This window comes from Capra hircus, chromosome 11, assembly GCF_001704415.2.
Source record: "Capra hircus breed San Clemente chromosome 11, ASM170441v1, whole genome shotgun sequence".
Taxonomy (NCBI): domain Eukaryota; kingdom Metazoa; phylum Chordata; class Mammalia; order Artiodactyla; family Bovidae; genus Capra; species Capra hircus.
Window position 1 is genome coordinate 24635515 of NC_030818.1, and position 14940 is coordinate 24650454.

Here is a 14940-nt window from a genome sequence, read left to right on the forward strand (position 1 = left end):
TCACTGTTCTTTGCCATGGCAAAAGACAGACCATGACTTTATAATAATAAAATTCGACCTTTTCCAGCATTAATAGAGAGCATGTGAAGTCTACCAATTGTGACAGCACAGGAAATTACTGTCTAAATGAACTGTGTGTTACACGCACATTTCAGAACAGTCAGGCAGCTTCTTATAAGGAACCATATGGTAATCATCAGTGTGCCGTTTGCCTCCTGTTACTTGACTTTGAGGAACCATTCTGTAAAGATTATCTGGTGTCTAATTAAAAAGAAAGAAATTAGACTCGGGTATAAGATGCCTCTGATGTTTTCCTGAAAGTACTTTGAAAACTTATTTAAAAGGACTTCAAACTTGAGATTTTTTCATTTGTGTATTTATTCCACAATTAAAATAAATCATAATTCAAAGTCATAACATTTTTAGAAGGTAAAGGAGAATCTGTGTCACAGCTGTATTAATGAAACAGACGCTGGTCTAAAGGGCAACACGAAACGGGTCTTCTCTGTTCCCATGGTGGAATAAGTACGTAACAACTACACATGAAATTCCACTGAAGATCTGAGACGACGCAAATAATCCTTTGACACAAACTGCCCGACGAACGGAGGCAGGCTGCAAATAATTTCTATTAACACTGAACTGCAAGACAGAAAAATCCCCAAGGTGGCTAACATTTTCACGTGCCTGGCCTGAGCTTCTATCTTCCTTCCTCAGTCACATCCTAATCCAGAAAGGCTGCCCCACCCCATGTTCAATATGCCACCATAAATCCCCAAGGACCTCAGCACAGATGGCCGCTAATGAGCCTGTGTGCGACCTCCATTCAGAAGCTCCAGGGAAATTAGGAGCCCAAATGCAGAGAGCAACATCATTTCTTTAAACAATAGTTTTAACTGCTGAATGAGCTCTGGCAGGCCATGTACATTTTCATAACAAACCAAAATATTGTCTCAATATCTTTCTGCTTTTCTTTAAGAATGTAAAGTGGGACATTCAAGTAAAAAACAAAAAAAATTACAGAAATAATGAAAAATGAAAATTCAAAGGATTTATGCCAACAAGCAAACCAGTCCTCTGCAGCCTAACTCATTTGTTTCTGGGCTGGGATGCCATGTAGAGGGCGATCAGGCAGTAGACGGTCCCCCCGAGTGTCAGCGCCATGGTGGTCCGGTAAAGCATTTGGTCAGGCAGGCCTCGTTTCAGGTGGATGGGCACACCATCCGATTTCTAGAGAGAGAGAATTATCAAGGACATAGTTGATAAGAAAAAAGATTCTCACAATTTAGGCTAGCACAGAACAAAGGCCTCTACTTTATAATTAACCCACCAACCTGCTCCAGTGGAAAAAGCCCAAATCTACTAGAATGTGAACTAAAACACTCGGTATATTTTCTTACAAATGCAGCTGAAGTCTGTAAGACAAAAATCATTCTCCAAAATGCAGTCTCAGAAATATGCATTCAGCAAATTCCAAATTTCTAAGCAATTTATCAGATACTGCTTAATTACAAAACGGGCATCAGTGACTTTTTTTTAAGGCAAAGGTAATCAGTAGCTAATTAAAGTCTTGTAAGCGTAAGAGATGCTTACATGTAATCTGACTTCTGATCATTAGTGGATGCAGTATGAGCACACCAGGTCAATTAGTCGGTTCAAGGCCATTTTGTTTTCAACTGCCCTCCTTCTGTAAAACTGCTAAACCCCTATTTAACAACAAAACTCCATAAAATATTTAATCCACTGTTTTGCACAGTCGCAAAAATCCCTCCCCACCCCAACTCAAGACCCTAAATGCCCAAGTCTTACTTCTCAGATAAAAAAAGAATAAATTGAACAAAAGTTCTCAAGCTGGTCCTAAATCTGGACGTATTTTTGAGGAAGAGGAAGCTACCTTCCAGAGAGACAGAGTAACAGCTACTGCCACTCCCACAATGCCTGAAATACAGTCGAGTCACTGACCTCTCCATTATCTGTATGTAGATTAACATTAACAATATTTTAAACTCCAATCCTAGCTTCTCTTGGCTAATCAGCAAACCCAAGAGAGACTTCTCCACTTCTACCAACAGTTTGGTGAATTTTAGTGTCAAGCAAGCAAAAAACAATAAAGAGAAAGCACTGCCCAAAGTCACGGCAAGTGTCACCAAGCCAAAGGCATGCCGGGAATCCACAACGCTGCCATGCGTTACACGTGCCGGGAATCCACAACGCTGCCATGCGTGACACATGCCGGGAATCCACAACGCTGCCATGCGTTACACATACTGTTGCTCCCTCCATCCGGTGGGTGACCAACAGCTACACATGCCGTTTAAAAATCTGTACACCCGTAAATACTGAGCAGGAAATTGCTCATCCTCCCTTCTTTTATCAGTTTCTTTCTACACGAAGCTCTACCAGTTAATGGCTCAAACTAAAATACAGAGAATTTCATTTAAGGAAAAACAGGCGAGTGAGTAACAAATTAGACCAAGACTCAGTTTCAAAGGGTGTTTTAAGCTTAAATTATTCCTTTCACAGCCTTCACTGTTCTTAAGAGTGTCTTCTCTGACCTGGAAAAACTTCTGCAGCTCTGGAACTGTGTTTTTCCCAGCATAATCATATGCAATAGAACTGGAACTCAGTTTAGTTGGTGTGGCAAATATAATAGGCGGTGCTTCTGTGGAAACAACAGGTCTTAATCCCTGTAAGAAAAAAGGAAATTGGTCAAGTTTAAAGTGTATCTGGGCCTGTGAACAAACCTTTCCAGGAACAGGCTGTCTGGAGCAGGGCAGACAGTGATTCCACCACACAGAGAGAAGGAAAGTATCTCCATCTCCATGTCATATAGCATTTAAAGTCCTTAAACTTTGAACAGAACACTCTGGCCCGCTTTCCCAGAGCAAATACAGTCAAGAACTCTCTTGTCTGTGAAGGTGGAGGAAGGGGATGGTAGGGAACCAAACCACAATGAAGGCCCAATCTGGGCATCCAGATATACCCACTGTGTCTGTCTTCTCATCCAACCAGTAAAACAGTTACAATCTGTATGAACTTTGAGTTAAATTTCAAAAGAAACCTCGCTGTTCCTTTTCTCCTCTGAGTGAGTAGGTGTACCAATATCTCGATCCCTGAAGTGGACTTCAGAAACTTTGCAGACACATAGTAAAGAAATATCTCAATTTGCAAGAGCTTGTAATGGGAAGAGAGCTATCTTTCAGGACCAGGAAACAAAACAATTAGAGTAACTGAACTTTCTGGCATTAAATCCCTAAGTTATAAAACATATCTCGGGGCTTCCCCAATGATCCAGTGGTTAAGAAACTGCCTTGCAACACAAGGGGCACGGGTTCGATCCCTGGCCTGGGAAGATTCCACACGCCATGGAGCAACTAAGCCGGCGCACCACAACCGCTGAGCCTGCCCTAGGGCCCCAGAGACACAACTACTAAAGCCGTGTGCCTAGAGCCTGCGCTCCACAAGAGAAGCCGTTGCAGTGAGGGCACTCGCTGCAACACTAGAGAAAGCCCACGCAGCAAGAAAGGCCCAGCGTAGCCAAAAATAAATAAATAAATCTTTAAATACACACACACACACACATAGAGAGAGAGAGAAATAAAACAGGAAACCTCAGTGTTCTCATGTGTGCCGTGTTGATGGCAAATGCAGAGTGGACCGCGTGAAGCAGTGTGCGCCTAAGGTGGCGTCTGGTACACAGCAGTAGTCAATAAACGTAAGCTGAATGAGACGCAAGGAGGCGACTGCTCCCCCAGCCACATGAATGGATAAAGGGAGAACACACAGTCTCACTGCTAAAAAGAACCTGAGAGGGGAAGAGAAATGAAGCACCGGTGCATGCTGCGATATGGATAAACTTCACAAACATACACCGGGGAGAAGCAATCAGTCACAAAAGGCCACAGAGTTTATGATCCCATTCATACGAAAGTCCTGAATAGGGATATTTACAGAAAGTAAGTTAGTGGTTACTTAGGGATGGGAAGGAGGGTGCTAAGGAAGAGGTGGGTGATGGCTGATACAGCTTTCTTTCTGGGGCGATAGAAGTGCTCTAACATTAACATGGTAATGATTGCATGTTCTCTGTGAATACACTAAAACCATTTAATTGTACACTTTAAAATGAGTAAATGTATGATATGTGGATTATATCTCAAGAAAACTGTTTTTTTTAAAGGTAAGTGAAAGTGAAGTAGCTCAGTCGTGTCCGACTCTTTGCGACCCCATGGACACCAGGCTCCTCCGTCCATGGGATTTTCTAGGCAAGAGTACTGGAGTGAGGTGCCAGGAACCTAAGGGCAACTCTGGGTTTCTACCTGATACCAGTGGCAGATAAATGATTCTCCAAAATAACCTGCAGATGATATTAAGGAACTTAAGGGTCACATTAAGGAACTCCTTTTTTTAACCCTTTCATATTAACTTCTAACTCAGAAAAATAAAATCTTAAAGTTAGAAAGCAAAATTCAAGTTCAGCCCTTCCATTTCACAGATGAAAAAGGAAACCTTTTGCTCAAATTAACAGAGTTGTCAGACTTTTCTTAACCTCTTCAAATAAAAAAATATTCTAGTTTATCTATAATTAACAAGAGACCTAGCGATCACAGTGTCACTTTCACCAGGCAAGCACCGGGATCAACAGAGCAACAGAAAGGTATTAAGGTAAACTTGGCTTCTCTTTCTTCTGACAGGATCCCATAAATGGGAACAATTCATGGCCTTTTTTCTGTCCTGTTTTCACTCATTTAACATATTTTACTGAGGACTTACTCTATAATGAAAATACATAATGAATAAGGCACAATCTCTGCCGTTACAGATATTAATGTTACGGAATAATAACAGCTAATATCTTCTAAGCTCCTGTTATGTGCCCAGCATCATGTTAAGAATTTCATACGCATAATTCCACTTAATCCCGACAGCAGTCTCAGTAAGGTGTTACCTTTCCCTTTTGACAGAGGAGAAAACTGGGTCAGAAAGGGTGACTTGCCTGAGAACACATAACAAAGACACAGATCTAGGGTGGCCCGGTGACTCGGTGGTCAAGAACCTGCCTGTCAGTGCAGGAGGCATGGGTTTGATCTCTGATCTGGGAAGATCCCACATGCCTCGGAGCAACTAGCCTGCGCCCCAGCTACTGAAGCCCATTCTCCAGACCCAGGAGCCGCGGCCGCTGAGGCCCACACCCCCTAGAGCCTGCGCTCCACAACGAGAGAAGCCCCCACAGTGAGAAGCCGGCACAGCCACCTGGAGAGTAGCCCACCCACCGCAGCTAGAGAAATGCCCGAGCAACAGCGAAGAGCCAGCCCAGCCAGAACAAGCAAATTTTAAAAAAAGACCCAAGTGTGGCCCTGGCACTCAAGTACTACCTGCCCATGCTACCTCCCGTCAACCACTGCTCAAAAACGACACTTAAAGAGAAAGTCTGCTTGCTGTTAGTCTACATCTGGACTACAACACACTCAGAGACTTAGGAGTCAGAGACAGGGACAGGGGTTCCAACTACTGAGATAACAAGGCGATATTAAAGATCTCTCTTGAAGCTAGAGATTAGACATTCCCTTACCATTCTATGAACTCTTTGTGTTTTCTCCTAATGATCACTTCCCCTCGAATTGCAAAAATTTAAAAACACTTCATACCAAGCAACTTCCAAAATGGCTTGAAATTAAATTCACGTTTTGATAGGACTAATGTGGGAGCACTTTTAGATAGGATTACACCTAATTTCTTTGTGTCTGCTCACCAGTAAAGTTCAAAACTACAGCAAAGTTTTTGAACAAGATCATCTGAAAACAGGAATATCAACCACCTAAACAGTTTTAAATAATTCCGTATTTCCGTTTATAACATTGTAAAAATTTAGAATAAGTAAAGTCGCTCAGTCGTGTCCGACTCTTTGCGACCTCAGGGGCTGTAGCCTACCAGGCGTCTCCCTCCATGGGATTCTCCAGGCAAGAGTACTGGAGTGGGTTGCCATTTTCTTCTCCAGGGGATCTTCCCGACCCAGGGATCGAACCTGGGTCTCCCGTATTCCAGGCAGACGCTTTAACCTCTGAGCCACCAGGGAAGCTTAGAATACTAAAAGTTTAGAATATTAAATATTTAAATCACCTATAATCCCATTATCTTATCTGATCAATTATTGTGAACTGTATATTCTCCTCCAATCTGTTTTTCATAAGCATAACTTTATGCTTTTAATCTTTATAGTCACAGTGCAAAACCCCACATTCTGCTTTTCTCACTTGTAATAAGCGTCTTTTCAGGTTCTTTTTTTTTTTTTTTTTCTTTTCAGGTTCTTACACAACCTTTACAACTAAATTTACTCTTCATATCAACCCCATAAATTAAGTATTATCAGCCCAAATAACAGATGATTAAAAGCTCAGAAATGCTGTAGTTAGATGAGGTTCAAATCCACATGTTTATTAAACCATACTATCAATAATAAGCTGTCTTGGCCCCAAAGGTAAAAAGAATGGATATGGTGGTAAGTACTTCACCCTCAGTTCAGTTCAGTTCAGTTCAGTTCAGTCGCTCAGTCGTGTCCGACTCTTTGCGACCCCATGAGTCACAGCATGCCAGGCCTCCCTGTCCATCACCAACTCCGGAGTTCACTCAGACTCACATCTATCGAGTCCATGATGCCATCCAGCCATCTCATCCTGGGTCGTCCCCTTCTCCTCCTGTCCCTAATCTCTCCCAGCATCAGAGTCTTTTCCAATGAGTCAACCCCTCACATGAAGTGTCCAAAGTACTGGAGCTTCAGCTTCAGCATCATTCCTTCCAAAGAAATCCCAGGGCTGATCTCCTTCAGAATGGACTGGTTGGATCTCCTTGCAGTCCAAGGGACTCTCAAGAGTCTTCTCCAACACCACAGTTCAAACACATCAATTCTTCAGTGCTCAGGCTTCTTCACAGTCCAACTCTCACATCCATACATGACCATAGGAAAAACCATAGCCTTGACTAGACGGACCTCAGTCGGCAAAGTAATGTCTCTGCTTTTGAATATACTATCTAGGTTGGTCATAACTCTCCTTCCAAGGAGTAAGCGTCTTTTAATTTCATGGCTGCAGTCACCATCTGCAGTGATTTTGGAGCCCAAAAAAATAAAGTCTCACACTGTTTCTACTGTTTCCCCATCTATTTCCCATGAAGCGATGGGACCAGATGCCATGATCTTCGTTTTCTGGACGTTGAGCTTTAAGCCAACTTTTTCACTCTCCTCTTTCACTTTCATCAAGAGGCTCTTTAGTTCCTCTTCACTTTCTGCCATAAGGGTGGTGTCATCTGCATATCTAAGGTTATTGATATTTCTCCCGGCAATCTTGATTCCAGCTTGTGTTTCTTCCAGTCCAGCATTTCTCATGATGTACTCTGCATAGAAGTTAAATAAGCAGGGTGACAATATACAGCCTTGACATACTCCTTTTCCTATTTGCAACCAGTCTGTTGTTCCATGTCCAGTTCTAACTGTTGCTTCCTGGCCTACATACAGATTTCTCAAGAGGCAGGTCAGGTGGTCTGGTATTCCCATCTCTTTCAGAATTTTCCACAGTTTATTGTCATCCACACAGTCATAGGCTTTGGCATAGTCAATAAAGCAGAAATAGATGTTTTTATGGAACTCTCTTGCTTTTGCCATGATCCAGTGGATGTTGGCAATTTGATCTCTGGTTCCTCTGCCTTTTCAAAAACCAGCTTGAACATCAGGGAGTTCACGGTTCACGTATTGCTGAAGCCTGGCTTGGAGAATTTTGAGCATTACTTTACTAGCATGTGAGATGAATGCAATTGTGCGGTAGTTTGAGCATTCTTTGGCATTACCTTTCTTTGGAATTGGAATGAAAACTGACCTTTTCCAGTCCTGTGGCCACTGCTGAGTTTTCCAAACTTGCTGGCATATTGAGTGCAGCACTTTCACAGCATCACCTTTCAGGATTTGAAATAGCTCAACTGGAATGCCATCACCTCCACTAGCTTTGTTCGTAGTGATGCTTTCCAAGGCCCACTTGACTTCACATTCCAAGATGTCTGGCTCTAGATTAGTGATCACACCATCATGATTATCTGGGTCGTGAAGATCTTTTTTGTACAGTTCTTCTGTGTATTCTTGCCACCTCTTCTTAATATCTTCTGCTTCTGTTAGCTCCAGACCATTTCTGTCCTTTATCGAGCCCATCTTTGCATGAAATGTTCCCTTGGTATCTCTAATTTTCTTGAAGAGATCTCTAGTCTTTCCCAATCTGTTGTTTTCCTCTATTTCTTTGCATTGATCGCTGAAGAAGGCTTTCTTATCTCTTCTTGCTATTCTTTGGAACTCTGCATTCAGATGCTTATATCTTTCATGTTCTCCTTTGCTTTTCGCCTCTCTTCTTTTCACAGCTATTTGTAAGGCCTCTCCAGACAGCCATTTTGCTTTTTTGCATTTCTTTTCCATGGGGATGGTCTTGATCCCTGTCTCCTGTACAATGTCACGAACCTCATTCCATAGTTCATCAAGCACTCTATCTATCAAGATCTAGACCCTTAAATCTATTACTCACTTCCACTGTATAATCATAAGGGATTTGATTGAGGTCATCCCTACTTTCTTCAATTTGAGTCTGAATTTGGTAATAAGGAGTTCATGATCTGAGCCACAGTCAGCTCCCGGTCTTGTTTTTGTTGACTGTATAGAGCTTCTCCATCTTTGGCTACCCATCATTAAACCCCCCAACAACTGAAGGGCAGTCATGTGTCCAGTGTTTCAAGGCAGCTAGGTAAGACTAGCACTAGGGTTCTCAAGAGCAGACCAGGAAGCTGCATTTACAGGAAGGGATCTAGAGCAAATCCCTTCACCTATGTCTCTTCCAGAGCTATGGCTCCCCCAGCCTATAATTATGAGCCTCAAATATGCCCCTCCTCATCTCAATAAATGACAATGCCATCCTTCCAGGTACGTGGGCCAAAAACCTTGAAATTGTTCTTCATACCATTCACTCACACGTTTGAAAATACTTTTGGTTCTGCACTCAAATTATATTTAGAATCTGACCACTTGTCACCTGTCTTCACCAATCCACATCCTGGTCCAAACTCCTAGATTTTTACAACAGCCTCCTAAGTGCTCACCCTGCTTCCATTCCATCTTTCCTGCCTTGCAGTCTACTCTTAACACGGCAATCAGTAATTGTGTTAAAACAGAGGCTGTCACTACCTAACTCAAACCCTCCCAAAGGCCTCCAATCCCCCCGAGCAAAGCTCAATGTACTTCAAAGGACGTTCAGAACCTCACGAGACGCACCCCTCACCAGCCCCCACTTTACACCATCCTCGTTCTCCTCCCCAGAATTCTGGAAGAGCCCTTTACGCCTCCCAAGCCCCAGGCATGTTCCCTCTGCCTAGAATGCCCTCTCCAGGTGTTTACATGGCACGCACCCTCAGCTCATGTCACCTTCTCAGTGAGACCTCCCCTCACCACCGTTTTTAAACACTGCATGTCCCGCTCCATACACTACAGCCATCTCTCCCCTTCCCTGCCTTTTTTCTCCATAGCACTATGACCATCTATCTAACATACTCTCTCCCTCACTACCGCAATGGAAGCCCCACGAGGGCAGGATTTAGGCATAGTCTGTTCATTTTTCTTACTTCCCAAGACTTAGAAAAGCAACTGGCACAGAGCACATTTAGTAAATATTTGCTGAGTATAAACTGAGGAAGCCTACCGTTTCAATGCTGCGTAGACTTGCAGGTTTCAGAACCAAAGTCATGAAAACCAGCACTTGATGGTAGAGCCTCCCACACATCCCAGAGCAACAAGCAAATAACTGAAAGCTGTTCTTAAAATAAGCGGACTGGAGACCAAGCAGAAATCACAGTATCAAATCTCTTAGCTATTTACACAGTCACTGCCTCTAAAACTGATGAAGAGCCATTCACCTGTTAACCACGTTTCAGAGCTGAGTTCTTCCTAGTCTATTTTAGCTGCTCCAAATTTTTACTTTTAAATTAAAAGTATGACTTTTTTCACCTCAAAACTGACTGGCCCAAAGTTTTCCCTTTCTTTTATCTTTTAGGTTTGAGGAGGAGGTAGAGGGTGGAGAAATAAGAGAAGTATTCCAAAAATGTTTTAATTTTTAAATGATAGAAACTTAGGAGTGCTTTCACTCTGATTTAGGACAAACAAGTTTCAACCTGCAGTGATTGAGTCCTTCATTTCTAAATGCCAGCTAGGTATCACCACCAATATTTCCTGGATACTTCACACTCAAGAGCGTTCAAAATTCACCCAGCTGTTTCTCACAGAAACACCCCTGTTTCTGCGGAAAGCACCGCCATTCTTCCATTACCCAGTCATCCTGAAGTCCTCCTTCCTCATTTCCGAAATCTCCTTCAGCAGGTGCTAAGTACTCACCCTCCAGACCTCTGATTCTCCCTCTCCTCTTACTGAGAAGACCCCGAACTCTTCTATGAGTACAAGGCATCCCTGGCCCTGGTTTCTCCCAGTCAGAGTATCTTTTCAAACACAGTTCCGATGATGATACACACTGTGTCATCATCAACCTGTCATGAAACCAAAGGGAAGACGCATGCCCTTGTTTCAACCTCTGGACAAGACTCGACCACAACTTTCCGCATCCAGTTGCTTTGTAAATTCCTATTCATGTCTCACAAAAGTCCTTCCATCATGTTCTACCTCCATCCAGCACAGCCAAAGTGACCTACCCAATGATTCCCTTGCAGCCCCAGTCTTCCCCTTCATTCTCGCAATTCCCTTAACCTAGAATATCCTACCATCTTAACGAGAAGAACTGCTGGATCATATGGTAAAACTATGCTTCAGTGCTTTAGAAAATGCCAAACTGTATCCCAAAGAGGCTGTAGATTGCACATCCCCACCACAGTGGAGTAGGGCTCCAATTTCTTCACAAGCTCACATTCTGCTGTCTTTTGTCTTTTAAAGCAGGTATGAAGAGGTATCTCCTTGTGGTTTTGATTTTTATTTCCCTAATGACTTATGATGTTGAAAGCATATCTTTCCAAACGCTTCTTGGCCTCTATTTTTGACACAGGACAGAGAGAAGTAGGGAAAATGCTTTTCACTCAACCACTGGAAAATACCTTCCCAATCACTTGCCATCAGGTTGACTTATGAATCTACCTGTACTTTTGTTAGAGAACTAGCTTTTCCATTATTAGGTTACTCAATGCATATTAGAGTATTCACTTTATATAATACTGAAAATTACAAACATCAACATTTCACATTTACAAAATTTCACACCTTAAGTGTTTCCAAGAAAGAAAAAATTGAACTACTCCTAATAACCAAAGTCAAAATACTTGGTTTGGGGATATCAGTAACAATCACTCTGAAGTCTACAATTCATATAAAACCTGGACAATATTGTTTCTTTCAACATAACTTAAATCCTTAAGTAACTAAGAAGTTCAAATTCTCAAGAGAAACACCAATTCAAGTAATGCTAGAACTCTGAAGTCCTTATCTGTACCAAATGCATCTTGGGGTAATATCTGCTCAAAGTGCTAATTTAATTTCAGGATTGTCAGTTTTAGTTTAAAATTTCACTTTTTCTTACTAAGTAAGAGAGTCCTGCGGACAGCAAAGAAATCAAACCTGTCAATCCAAATGGAAACCAACCCTGAATATTCTTCTCCTGAGGGCAGGAGAAGAGGGCGAGAGGATGAGATGGTTGGATGGCATAACTCAATGGACATGGGTTTAAGCAAACTGAGAGATAGTAAAGGACAGAGAAGCCTGGTGTGCTGCAGTTCATGAGGTCGCAAAGAGTCAGACACGACTTAGCAGCTAAAAAACAACAACAACAAAAATCTAAATTATGCTAAAACTCTATTAAAAGAAATTCTACAACCAATGGAAAAGATCAACTGTGATACTTCCTATAATGAAATTCTGTACTGCAATAAAAGGAATACACGTAACATGAATGAACCTCAAAAATACTGATAAGAGGCTTATACGAAACAGTACTGTGTGGTTCCATTTATATGAAATTCAAAAACAGGCAAAACTATCTATATCTAGTGATATAAAAAAGAATAGGAAGATGGACAGGGACTGACAGGGCAAGAACAAAAAGGAACTTTCTAGGAGTGATGTAATGTTACATAGTTTGTAAGTGTGGGTTACACAGTGTGTTTGTCAAAACTCAAATTGTAACATTTTAAGATCCATGTGCTGAAAAATACACATCTCTATAGTAGAAGAGTATTTGCTTTACAGCAGAAGCCAATGTGAATAGAAATGGTTATTTCTTATAATCTGCAAAGCTAGTCACTGTTGTCAATTCCTTCTAATCCTCAATTGTTTTTTTGATAAATGTTCCTCTTCCACTCTCCTTTCTCTTGAGAGTCCCTTGGACTGCAAGGAGATCCAACCAGTCCATTCTAAAGGAGATCAGTCCTGGGTGTTCTTTGAAAGGACTGATGCTAAAGCTGAAACTCCAATACTTTGGCCACCTCATGTGAAGAGCTGACTCATTGGAAAAGACTCTGATGCTGGGAGGGATTGGGGGCAGGAGGAGAAGGGGACGACAGAGGATGAGATGGCTGGATGGCATCACTGACTCGATGGATGCTGAGTCTGAGTGAACTCCGGGAGTTGGTGATGGACAGGGAGGCCTGGTGTGCTACGATTCATGGGGTCGCAAAGAGTCGGACACGACTGAGCGACTGAACTGAACTGAACTCTCCTTTCATGTTTCTGCAATCTGATCAAAACTCCATCGTTCTTTCCCAATGTGGTCCCTGGATGATCTTCTCCCACCACAGCTTCTACTACCACCTATGGGCTGAAGACACCTAGATCTATTAAACTTCATAATCATAAACCCAGCTGCAACCAGACAAGACATATTACCATGAGCTCAATCTGGACCCTTACTCCCCAACCCCACACCTCAAAGAAACTTGCCCTTTTTCTTGCCCTCCTTATCCTGTGGTGGTTTAGTCGCTAATTGGTGTCCGACTCTTGCACTGCACGGACTGCAAGCCGCCTGGCTCCTCTGTCTATGGAATTTTCCAGGCAAGAATACTGGAGTGGGTTGCCATTTCGTTCTCCAGGGGATCTTCCTGACCCAGGGATCCAACCAGGGCCTCCTACACTGCAGACAGATTCTTTAGGTCTGAGCCACCAGGGAAGCCCCATTAACAGCATATCTATTCTTAGACTGAAATCATTCTTAAACATCTCCCCCTTGAGCAGTTGCAGTGTTTCACAGAATGAGGAGGAGGTTAACAATGGAGCATTCTTTACATCCCACCTGGGGCCCTTACTATTCTATCCAGTTCTCCAACTGCATATCTCATCAACCCTTTCCTACCTACTCTGAGGATGAGGAATGAAAATGTCAGACCTAGTTTCCAGAGAACAGCTTATCCAGTAACAGCAACCTGCCAACGATTGCTAGTCACCTGACACACATTTCATTTAATCTGTATTACAGCTGCTCTAGAGAAAACCGAGCTCACAATAATGAAAGCAGCTAAACCAAGATCTGAGCCTAAATTAAGAATCTGGGACTCTAAAAACCCTTCACCTCTACACTACAAGCTGGAGACTGATCCTTCAATTCGCTCAGGCAAAATCTGAGCGAACTCGCAATACTTTCCAAACCATTCAAAAGCAACCCTCAACCACTTTATAGCTGGGGAAATGTCAGCTCTTTGCACGTTAACTACGAAGACTCACCCAAACATTTGAATTAACTCATTAAGTCTCCTAATTCTGATCACACAGCCCTCTTGTCCTTATGGCTTCCGTTGTTGCCGTCACCCCAGCTCCCAAATCTGGTGAATGGATGAAACTGTTTTAGGCTGCAGCCGGAGAGTGACAATGGAGCATGAGGCGCCTGAAAGGCTGGTTCTCCTCTCAAAGGGCAGGGCCAAACTTCGGACTCTGGCGGGTCCCATTCTGGCCCCACGAGCCACTCCCACGACCCATAAGCAACGACCTCGGGAGTCACCTTGACTCCTAGAGTGCCAGGCACAGCTTCCACACCAGACACCAGCTAGCCAGGGGAGCAGCTACAGAATTAGGAGCTCCATGGCTGCAGCAAGTGGGTGAGAAGAGATGAGGGGCCAAGAAAACCGGAGCGCGGGCAGAAGCCTCGCCTGGCTCGGGTGCCGAGACTGCCAGGCGCACCATGAGACCCGGGCCGCTACTTCTCCTGTCCGAACCCGCGCAGCACTACCCTTACCTGAGGGCTATAGGCGTCGGAAGCCCATGCTCCAGCCAACTTCTGCGTGAAGCCACTGAACTTATAATACATGACGGCCCGTATGGACTTCCCGCAGCCACTGCCCGCGCGACTGCCCCAGAGAAGGACCCCGCCTTCCCGGGTGTGGGCCCAAGTCTCAGCCTAAGGACCCTGCGTCAAAAGACGGGCTGCCCGGGAACCGCCTAACTTAAAACATGCCCTCTTAAGCCACGTAAGGGAACAAAAAGCCGTGTTCTCAGGGCCAAAAAGGCAAAACCCAGCTCTACGGCGGAAAGCCGCTGTTGCACGGTGTGCAGAAAATATGAGCGTCCTTCTTTCCCTCACGTTTAAACAGATTCGGGCAGTGCCAGGACACCCTAAGAACTGCGCAAGCGCCCCGCAGATCTAGCCGGAGGCTGAGGGACTTGTAAGGGTTGAGGGGGCGGGCTCGGGGCGGGGAGTGGGGCGGGCTCGGGGCGGGGAGTGGGGCGGGCTCGGGGCGGGGAGTGGGGCGGGGCCTAGGGCTGCAGGGGCGGGGCGGGAAGAGTACCCTCCTTCCCTCCCCGAGAGCCCCTGCTTCCGGACAGCCTCCTGGTAGTTTTTTGAAAGCTTCTCCACCTTTACCAATCTTATCTCCTCCCCTACCTAGGTCACCTTGTGAAGCGTCCGGCTCTCACTGGGTTGGCCCGTAGCTAGGCTTCTCTGG

The 14940-nt window shown here is 43.9% G+C and overlaps 1 protein-coding gene across 1 annotated transcript; it reads right to left on the bottom strand.

Moving 5' to 3' along the window:
* LOC102187496 (cytochrome c oxidase subunit 7A-related protein, mitochondrial) lies at nucleotides 315-14681 on the bottom strand. Its single transcript, XM_005686542.3, has 3 exons — nucleotides 14235-14681; nucleotides 2556-2687; nucleotides 315-1230 (listed from the first exon to the last, which is right to left on the bottom strand). Exons 1-3 carry the CDS (start codon nucleotides 14304-14306, stop codon nucleotides 1090-1092), a joined length of 345 nt encoding a protein of 114 aa, XP_005686599.1. The 5' UTR covers nucleotides 14307-14681; the 3' UTR covers nucleotides 315-1089.

Coding starts and splice junctions, on each gene's coding strand:
- LOC102187496 (XM_005686542.3), bottom strand. CDS start 14,306: ATGTATTATAAGTTCAGTGGCTTCACGCAGAAGTTGGCTGGAGCATGG. Junction 2,688..14,234: donor CCGACGCCTATAGCCCTCAG/GTAAGGGTAGTG, acceptor TTTTTCTTACAG/GGATTAAGACCTGTTGTTTC. Junction 1,231..2,555: donor AGCTGCAGAAGTTTTTCCAG/GTCAGAGAAGAC, acceptor CTCTCTCTCTAG/AAATCGGATGGTGTGCCCAT.